The sequence below is a fragment of the Pteropus vampyrus genome, unplaced genomic scaffold (genome assembly GCF_000151845.1).
Source record: "Pteropus vampyrus isolate Shadow unplaced genomic scaffold, Pvam_2.0 Scaffold35, whole genome shotgun sequence".
Lineage (NCBI taxonomy): Eukaryota > Metazoa > Chordata > Mammalia > Chiroptera > Pteropodidae > Pteropus > Pteropus vampyrus.
In genome coordinates this window covers 8,202,734-8,213,805 of record NW_011888816.1, presented here as the reverse complement: position 1 = coordinate 8,213,805, position 11,072 = coordinate 8,202,734, and the positions used below count along the sequence as shown (strand labels likewise).

The 11,072-nt window shown below is 35.3% G+C and overlaps 1 protein-coding gene and 1 pseudogene across 1 annotated transcript in view; both read right to left on the bottom strand.

Moving 5' to 3' along the window:
- COPB2 (coatomer protein complex subunit beta 2) overlaps positions 1-11,072 on the bottom strand; it is a 30,783-nt gene that overhangs the window by 9,563 nt on the left and 10,148 nt on the right. The window contains 11 exon segments of the mRNA XM_011357459.2: positions 654-697; positions 700-750; positions 849-937; positions 3,418-3,528; positions 5,143-5,342; positions 5,589-5,731; positions 6,360-6,459; positions 7,295-7,441; positions 9,254-9,402; positions 10,236-10,362; positions 10,559-10,645. Of these exon segments, the coding sequence (XP_011355761.1) occupies positions 654-697; positions 700-750; positions 849-937; positions 3,418-3,528; positions 5,143-5,342; positions 5,589-5,731; positions 6,360-6,459; positions 7,295-7,441; positions 9,254-9,402; positions 10,236-10,362; positions 10,559-10,645 (1,248 nt within the window).
- LOC111738153 lies at positions 4,648-4,766 on the bottom strand (annotated as a pseudogene).

Here is an 11,072-nt window from a genome sequence, read left to right as displayed (position 1 = left end):
ATATATGTTTATACATACATAATGCAATATACATACACATATGGGTGGGTGGGTGTGTGTGTGACATGTATATACTTAGGAATACTTATGCTTTATAGATAAAAAGAATATAAGCCTTTTCACTCCTCAGGAACCAATTTCTGCCCCTTTGCCTGCTGAGAAGACAGAACCAAGCCCCTCCAGAGGTAGATTTGTCTCCAAGGATAATTCCCTGAAAATGAAAGTTGTCAGAGAAGCAGGCAGTTCTAAAAGTAGAAAATTTTGTCCCTGAAGATGGTTACCTAAAGTTTAAATAGCCATTATCAGGTAAAGTATGAAGAAGCTTTCTGAACTGAGTGGGATCTTTTCAGGCCTTTCCGAGTCAAGAACTCCCTGTCTTGTCGGCAAACCATGCTTTTTTTAACTTGGTCAGAAGCCATTTAAAATATGAAAAGCACTTGACATTTGTATAACTTTTTTATTTTTCAAAATCTCCAACATCTACTGACTCATTTTAATGCCACAATTCTGATTTTGTAAGCAATCCTGAGGTAAACAGCATAGTGTCCAACACAACAGAACAGGAACAGAAGGTTACAAGGACATTTCTTGGCATCAGGGACCCAGAGCTCATCACAAAGATGCACATTCCAAAAACAATGGAGGGAACTCACGTGTTTGGGCTGAATTTCAATTCTGCGTATGAGTTCTGTATTTAGAAAGCTAAGCCATTTACGGACCTGACTCCCAATAAGAAGCCTCCATAGATACCTAAAAATAACAAAAAGGTAACAAAAAGGTTTTTGTTTAGATGTCTTTTGAGCCATTACAAGGCTTCTAAAACTGTATCATATATAAATAACACTTACTTTCAGCTCCAAAATCTGGTTTAAATGATTTTTTTTCCTTAAAGTTCTTAAATATCTTTACAACACTGTTGCTTTCTCTTATTGCATATCTAGGGGGAAAAAACAGAAGGCAAATAGCATATTACATACTAAACCATAATTCCACCAAATGTTACAAGTATCTTCAAAATATCTGAGTAGTGAATTATGCAAAAATATAAATATTTGAAGATTTACTAATATAATTTTTTCCTAAGAGATCAGTGTACTCCTTATACAATAGGACAAATAATGAATGGGTTTCACATTATTACTCAAATTTCTAGGGCTTACAAATTATTTTAGAAACTGTAAACTATCCATGTGAATCGATAAGTGAATGATTAAACCAACTAATATAATCATATAATGCAACCACTACACTGCACAAAAGGGAACCAATTACTGATCCATGCAACGACATGGATGAATCTCAAAAACACTATGCTGAGCAAAAGCAGCCAGACACAGGAGTGTGTGTATACTTTACAACTCTATTTATATGAAACTCTAAAGAAGACAAATCTAATCTATGTGGTGACAAAAAAAGCAGATCAGTATTTGCTTAAGGCCAGGGAGTAACGGCAGGGTACTAACTGTTAAGGGAAACATGGGGATTTTTTTTCAATTTTTTTATTTTTATTTTTTAATTATAGTTGGCATACGATATATTAGTTTCAGATGCATAACATAGTGATTAGACTTACAAAGTGATCACCCTGATAAATCTAGTATCCACTTGACACCATGGTTATTATAATATTATTGACTATATTCCCTTTTATATATTTATATCCCATGACTATTTTGTAACTACCAATTTTGTACGTCTTAATCCCTTCCCATTTTTCACCCACCTCCCCCAGCCCCTCTCCCATTTGGCAACCATCAGAATATTCTGTGTATCCAAGAGTTTTTTGTTGTTGTTCTTTAGATTCCACAAGTAAGTGAAAACGTATGGCATTTGCCCCTCTCTGTCTGACTTACTCCACTCAGTGCAATACCTTCTAGGTCTATCCATGTTGTTGCAGGTGGCAAGATTTCATTCCTTTTTTATGGCTGAGTAATATTCCACTGTATATATGAACTACCTCTTGTTTATCCATTCATCCATTGATGGACACCCAGGTACCTTTTGTATCTTGGCTATTATAAATAATGCTATAATGAGCATATGGATTCACATGTCCCTTCGAAGTAGTGTTTTGGGTTTCTTCGGGTAAATACCTAGAAATATGGGGATTTTTTTTGAGGTGACAGAAATATTCTGTATCTTGATTGTGCTGATGGTTAAAGTTTATATACGCTGGTTCAAATTCATTGAAATGTACACTTAAAACAATGCATTTTATTTTGTATAAATTATACCTCAATAAAAGTAACTTAAAAACTAAGAAAAACTTTTATAAGTGGCGCATTAGTCAAACGTGTTTAGTGACAACTTAAGAAAATTGCATTATTCGGGCATCTAACTTGAAAAGAAGGAGTAAAAGGAGGTGTGACTATTGCTGGATATTCAAGAGTATTTACTGACATGTTCTTTGCTCAAGACAGAAAAGACACTTAACAAGGTCTTGGCCAGATGAAGTTGAAAAAGGAAAACTATCAAACCAGAGGCAGAGGTATGCTGAGAGAGATTAAGGCAATTCATGAACTATGAACTATAACTTTGCTTAAGATGATAAGGTACCTTAGTATATGGAATTGTATATAAATGAGTGATCCAGGAAATTTATGGAAAGATCAAAACAATTCCTTACCTCTCAGTTAACCTTTGTGTTAAAAAACAAAACATGCATCTTAATACACAACACTAAGGCTTAAGTTACCCACTGTTGGAGCCAGGGGCAACAGAAAATACAGGAAAAATAAAACTAAGAAAACTGTGAAGATGTAACTCTGTTTGTGGTCTAAAAAAACAATGTCTACGACATGCATCAAACATGACTGGAAAGGAACCAATCAGTGACTATCTGCTATAAATTTAGAGTTAAATGTTTTTTCTTGTTTTTAATGAGAACATTTTATGAATATTCTGAATTCAGACAGAATTTGTTAAGAATGGGATGTGTGTAACATCACAGAAAATGAGTTTTTTAAGATTCAATGAGGTTCTTATCAAGATGACATCAGACTTATAGCCTGTCTCCCAAGCAGCTCATAAAGGAGCATCAGCACCTCAGGACGCCAAGGGTCACACCAAGTCACCCGCCAAGAATCTGATTTGAGGACCTACTCTGCCTTGAGCTCATAAGCACCAGGCCCTTGCCATAGGCTGCCATCAAGAAAATGGGTGCTGAGTCCCCAGTTTAATAGAATTATTAGGTTAATCTGAGTGAGCTGGCTCAATCCAGAATATAGGAAGAGCAAAGGCAGCTCATGTGGAGCAGTTGTCTGACTCTAACCTTCCAACAGGCAGCTCTGATGAAAATTACTCTTTGACACGGAGAAGCACAGCATACACTGAGCCTCAAGAACTCTTTAACACAGTCTCATGCAGAACACCCATTTGCAAGAAGGGCAAGCTGGATATCGCTTAGCCAAAACTTACTCTGAAGAATCATGGGCCCATGCGAACTCCTGGGCAGACCCAAAGCTCTTGTTTCTCAATGCCATTGCTGTGTAGATGATATACTCGCCATCACCACACACCACAACAAACCTAGAAATTACAGAAGCCAGGGAGGGAAGTACACAGGACCAAGGACACGTTCGAGTTAAGAAACAATGATTCATAGTTACAGTAAAATATTTCTGATAACAAACATTATTTCAGTTGACTGTTACAACTGAACCTAATATCTCTTAACGTTATACGTCTCTTTGAATACAGAGCTAGATATAAATATTCTACCAACAAATCCTAAAGCAAATTATGAAGATGGGGTTATTGCTGGAAATGTTACTGCAGTGTCTTTCTTTTATAAAAAAAAAAGGAGATGGGGACAGGAAGATGAGAATGGCTGGAGATGTACATGGTAAGATTCCAATAATTCAAGTGCTATGTGCTGAGCACTAAGATGACTAGACTTTGCTCGTTACATTTATACCATAAGAAGGCACTATCTTGTTGGAAGACTATCTTCATTTTAAAGCTGATCATTCAAATGAATAAAAACATCTCACTCCAGTTTTCAATGACTGTTAAATTTATCAAAATTAACAAGATATTTTAGCTTATTTAAATGAGTAAAAATAGAATGCTGCAGTCAAAATTTTCTCAAGACATAAAACAAGTCTCTTTAAAAGCTCTAATTTAGAACACTGTATTGGCTGCTATTGGATTGCCAAAGGTGAAATGCAAAACTTAAGAGCAAAAAATGTTTTATGATACTAAGGGGAAAATATATAATGTGTTAATCTTCATAAAAATATTTTATTAGAAATAATTATGAACACCATTTACTGAACTAGACAGCATACTTGGTTTATATATTTTGTCTTTTTAACACTCAGGACAGCATTATAAAATGCCCGTATCTATTGTAAAATAATTTTTAAAGCTCTACAAGCTAAATTCATTATGCTAGCGACTCTTCTCTCACAAGATGTTTTGGTCCTTTATAAATCTTAAGGGAGGAAAAGAATGGATGGTTCAAATTACAGTAAAGAAAAAGAATTATTGCCAATCCCAAAACTTGTTCTAAAATACATACCTCAGAGCCTCAGAGCCAGTTTTTTGTTGTTGTTGTTGTTGTTTTTTAGGTGAGGCAACTCTTGGTTGACCTCACAGACTGCAAGGACCTTGTCGGCTTACAATCCCTTATTTTTATTTTATTTACACCTATAGCACCTGGTCTTCCTAGGTGGTCTCCCATCCAAGTATTAACCAAACCTGACCCTGCTTAGCTTCCGAGATCAGACGGGATTGGGCTTGTTCAGGGTGGCATGGCCACAGATGCCAGCTTTTCTTAAGAGCAATGAGTCAGCAAATATTGAGAGAACACTTTCTAATTCTCAGGATAAGACATGATCCCTGCCCTCGAAGGAGCACAAGGACATGAAACCCAACATATCTGAAATAAGAGTAAACCAAAACCATCTAACTGTTCAAAATTGTGTGGTGGGACCAGGCCAAGAAGGCAAATATGGTTCACCTTGCATGCCAACAGCTGATCAACAGCTGGTATGGCTGCCTGCAGCAGTGCTGAGGATTACAAGGCCAAGGCAAAAGCTCAATGAGGAGTGCCCGCCATAGGGCAGTAGTGTATATGCTATGGATATGCAAACCTACTCTAACACAAAAGCTCAGAAAGAGATTTCGGTGATGGCTTACCTCCCATTAGGATTGTGCTGAATAGTCTGAGGGTATATTTCACAACTGCCCATATCCTTTACTGCCAGTGGCAATCTTTCTCCATCTTTAATTTCAGCATCTCCCATTGCTTTTAGGTTGGCCTGTTGGACTTCTGAATGCTTGGCCCAAATTATCTTTCCATTGGCATCCATGGACATGGCAGGTTCCTCCCGACCAAGCTGAAAGAATGATAAATGGCTCTTAGCAATGAAAAGGCAAACAAAACAACAAAATAAACATTTTCTATTTTCATTTAATAAAGGGCTCCTTTCTTCTGCTTCAGACCTCCAGTGCTTAATCTCTTGTGCCTAATAAAAAAAGTGCCAGTTTAAAAAAACTGGTGACTTGGAAAATGACTATACTAAAACACAAGGAAAATTGCTTTCCGTGTCCATTTATTCAGAGACAGTATAACCAGAGATTACCTTAACAATGATACTCCCTTCATCATAGCCCAAAGCAACATTGTTGGACCCTCTCAGGCTGGCCACACACCACACCCTCTCCATTCCATAATTCAGTGTGCTTTCAAGGCGATATGTGCTTGAGTGCCATATACGCACAGTGCCTAAAAAGAAAAACATGAACACTCCCTTTTAATTTGAACATCCGACAATAAACTGTGTCAGGTGAACCAGCCACAAAGAAGTCTTTATATTCAAATAGAAAATACTTCCGGGCAGCTTAATTTTTTTATCTATAGTCCATAAGTGATTTTATAAAGCAACATATATAAATTAGTACAAAATGCACAAAAAACTAAAATTAAGAAATGCAATTTTAAGTGTGAACTAATGACAGTATTCCTGGTGCTTTATACACGTGATTTCTTCTCATCCTTTTGCTATAATCCTTTAAGGTGGATATACACCTATCCCCATTTCATAATTTGCCCAAACCACACATCTGTGAAGAGGCAGAATCTGCATTTGATCCCAAGTTTTAAGACTCCAAAGCACAGGCTTTTTCTTTTTTTTCTCTAGGACTTTTCTGAGTATCCTCTTATTTAAATACTAGAGTTAAAACACATTAAAATGATGATGATGTCCCTTTACTCTTTTGTAGCTTAAGTATTTTACTCTAATACAAGTATTAAAAATCCACGGAAACCTCCAATTACAATGCACGGCACTACCTGACTTAAATATCCACTTAGTATTTATAAGCATAGGAATAAACATACACTTCCAACTTACCATCTTCTGAACCTGTGATGATGATTGGCAACTCAGGATGAAAACTGGCACAAGACACATTTTGGGCATGTCCCTCCAGTGTCTGTACACATGTTTTATTCTGTAATCAAGACACAGAAAACATTATTATTAGTGAAAAACAAGTAATATCCTTAATTTTCCCAGATATATTACAAAATGATAGTGGTTATGACAGTCTTAATAGTATTCAATACAGACATTTGTAAAATACAATTATCTTGTGTATGCATATTTCCTTATTATTTGATAGTACAGGCAAACGTAAATGTAAATATCACATTTAAAGAAGAACACGCGCACACACGCGCGAAAGACCTCTGGTTTTCATCTGAGTATTTCTCCCCAAATTCCTAGGATAATGTCTTTAATATTTTTATTCTGTATTTAAATACGAATTTGAATAAGTTCCTACGTAAAACTGGTTTTCTAGGTCTCGTTTTATTAACTACCTGGGGAAATTTTGATGTGAGAAACAAAAAAAGTAAACTATAACAAAATCTTGAAGATAATAAGCATAGTAACAAGAATTCATAACTAGGTTTACGAGTCTTTGTGGCAAAATGGTTGTACCGTGGCTATGTCATGGCATGATCTGCTAGTTTTCATATATAAATGGAAGTCTGCCAATGAGGATACCAGAGGATATAATAACTCATTTTAATTAAAATGTTAGAATTTCTAATCTCTACTTTAAAATGAAATATAAATATGATGGCATTTTATTTTTAAAATCTTGATAGGCATTTGTTTTCATCTTTATGGGGAATTCTGGGACTATAGTTTAGTTGCAAATACTGAGGCCTTAAGTTATTATGCTATGAACAGAGTTAAACAACCCGAGCTTTAATTATCCTATAAGAAACCATAAGAAGCATATTTAACATATGGCAAGTAAGGTTATAAAAGAACTGTACCTGATAGTCCCATATTTTAACCAGACGGTCATCTGCACCTGAAATGAGATATGGTTTGTCGCCACCACTGTAGTAATCGATGCAATTGACGCCTTTCTCATGTCCCTCCAAAGTGAAGTTTGGTGACGAAGAGCCCAGCTGCCATACCTTCAGAGAGCAACAGCACCTGCCAGTCAATATGAGGCCTTGCTTTTCAGAAGACAGTTCTACCCTACTTCTGACATAAATAAAATGAGAAAGCCCAAGAGAGAAGCTACAGAATGTTCATCTTTTTCGCCCATTTGTTTCTGTTCTTTCTCACTTTACCTAAATTTCCAGAGGGCTGATTCACTATGGTACAATCTGAAAATGGCAATTTTCAGCCTTCTATGCCCAGAGATTGTGATTCAGTGGCTTTACGATGAAACTAGGAATCTGATTTTTAACAGACGCCCCAGGTGATCCAAGACTACACTTTGAGGAATGCTACTTTAAGAGCAGGAAAAAATTTTATGAGAGATTTAATATAAGACTAATGAAAGTTGATTTAGTAAGATATATTAAAAGGAGAACATTACTCCTTAATTAAAAAATTAAAAGTATGGAAAAGTACTCAAACATTACCACAGCACTGGTATTGAGCTTTATCTTTACAAATATTTAATGAATGCCTACTAAATGGAAGGCTCTGCGGGAAGCATAACGATGTGTAAACAAGTGTTTACCATTTGCTATATACAACAAAGACAAGACAATTCTTATCTTCAAAATATACCTAATTTAGTGAAAAAAGTTCAAAAATATTTCAAAGTTTTTGACCTATGTCAAAAGCAAGGACAATCCAGTGAAAGAAAAAAAGGTCAAAACCCTAAAATATTCAGACATATAACATTTAATAATAAACTGTCAGAGAAATAACATATAATATTTTATATGAATTAAAGGAAAATAAAATTGTTCTATAGCTATAAGCATATACATGTAAGCAAAGTTAGTGCAATATATAATTTTTAAATCTATGTATATAGAGATATTTTATATATTGCAATAGAAAAAGGAATAGGATTGCATTCACTGCAACATGTACTAAGCATCTAGTACAAGCAAAGCACTATGATGTTTGCTAATGAATGCCTATTTGAAGGAGGAGGGTGACAAACAGTTCCTGCTCCAAACATCAACATTTCAGGGAATAAAGATTTCTCAAGACACATTATTATTCAGAAGCAAAAGCACGGAAGGAATGGGATGAGCGTAACTGGATGTGTCTAGAGGTGAAATGGATGTCTGAAGAAAGTAAATAATCGTGCTCAGCCTTGAAAGATAAGTAATTCTCCAGAAGAAAATAAAAAGGGAGAATAAAGAGTACTGCAGGCAGAGGGAACAGCTAAATAAAGTAAGGTTCTGTGAACATTCATGGTATCTCTAAAGAATGGGGAGTTATAGGAGCTACCTCCTAATATTAGCTGAGGTTTGTCTTGGGAACCTTTGTATTACACACTAAGGCATGTGGATTTTATCGTTAGGTTGGCAACTGATAAGAATCCATCTTTTAGAAAGATAATTGACAGTAATATGGAGAAATGGAGTAAGAGAAAGAAAATGGAAGCAGATGAAATGTAAATATAAAACAATAATAAGCAGAGGTCAACAACGAATATACTAAAAGGAGAGGAAATAGTAACCTAGAGAATTTATGGGCATTTTTCATATTCTGGGTGCGCAAAGGTTTAAAAGTCTGACAACATATTGCTTCCATATAGAAAAACACTCTTTCATTAAGAACACCAAGTTGCTACAATAGTTTTCTAAACAGATCTCTTCTGGGTCAAAGTCAGAAGTCCTATTTTAACTTCAAAATCAGCTTCTGAGAGAAACTTCTAAAACGGGAATAACTTAACTGGGTGGCCAGTAGTAAAATACCTAAAACAACAATATGTCACCAATAATCATAACTGACACAAATAGTGGACACCCTACCTTGATGGTCCTGTCCAAAGATGCACTGGCAAACTGATTGTTATCTTTGGGGTTGATCACAATCTGCATAACGTAATGGGTGTGTCCTTCAAACACTTGTGAGCAAGACCATTTTTTATCCCAGTCCCAGAGCTTGATAAGCATGTCATCTAGGCAAAAAGAAAGTATCGAGTTAGTTGCAATTCCTATTTCTTTCATTCTGAACTAAGAAGTCTCTGTCTTTTAAGGCAGCAAATCTAACACAAATCATACATTCCATGACTTACAGAAACAGAATCAAAATTGAACAGATTTTTCAAAATCCTTATTTATTCTAAGAATAAACTTATAGAAAAAATACTAATAGCAAATATAAAATTACTAATAGCAAATATAAAAATTTCATGGAAAATTTTAAGAAAGACGATGGGCTTTACAAAATGACAGAGTAATGCAAGTCTGATTAAGTATGAGTGAATAACAATGGCAATGACTATTTAGGGAATAGGCATTTCTAAGGTTGGTTGAAAAAAGTTTTAAATTATTTCTCAACTTTTAACTTAAAAAATTTTAAAGAGCTACTACCAATTTAGTGCAACTTGTATTTAATTGCCCTCCAAAAGGTCCACTGTTTTATACATAATACCAAGGAGCAAACCAGACTGATTATAAAGGTAAAACTGACTAGGATATATGGCAACTTGCTAAAAATTCATTCATCAGCATGTGAATTAGCTTTCTGTTCAGCAGATGTTTAAGCATCTAGACCTTCAAGTCTTCCCTGACAGGAATGAGAGCAACTGCTATATAAATCCTCAGCAGAGTTGCTATTTCATTAAAATATAAAAGCATAGCATCAATAGCAAGTTAATGGATTTAAATAGTTTAAAGCCTGCTTGGAATTAGAATTCTACTTGTAACAGCAGTAAAGAATTGCATGTATCACTGAATGAAAATGAATTACTCAAAGTGATGCACATGACCAAAAGAGGTCATCTCTTACCGCTGCTAGTTAGAATGAAAGGCTGGGTTGGATGAACGGCGATACAGCGAATGTAGTCTGAGTGTGCTTCAAACATGTGAACTCTCTCCAGAGTATTGTAATTGAATACTCTAATCTGCATGTCATCCTAGAAATAAAAATTTAAAATCATCATTATTGTTATGAAGTGAACTGCATAAAAAAGTACACTAAAGGCTCAAGGTATAAAGTCCATGCTTTAAAACACCGCACTAATTAACAAAACAAATCAGGAATCAAAATTCTGCAACTCATTTACATAATCACCTCAGAAAATGGGATTAAAAGTTCATGTAATTACTTACCGCTCCCGTCACAACCCAATTCTTCCTTGCAACAAACTTTGCAGCTCGAACAGGAAGATCACACACTTCAAATGTTTTCACCAGTGTCTTTAAAATGTAACAAGAATATACGCTTTGAGTTATGAGAAAATAACTGAAAAATCTATTGTTATATTTAAAATATCCAAGTATTTAGATCACTTCTAATTTAAAAATATTCTCAGGCTAAAATATGAAGGTTCAACAGTCAAAAAAAATAGACCATGTTTTTCTTTAACAAATTCAAAATTAAAATACTTACAAAAGATAAAAGCAAATGTTCACGAGATGGAATTCCAGACCCTCTGTGCTCCAGCCCCTCTCTCCGTCTCTAGTCTCCTCTTTGCCTACTCCCAACCTTACCTTTGCTCCTGTTCCTTCAGCCTGAAAACCCGCCCACAGAACCTTATACTCCCCTTTCATAACTTAGCACCTTCATAATTATGTGTTTAATGTCAATCTTTCCTGAGAGCAGAAATCTTCACCACTATATTCC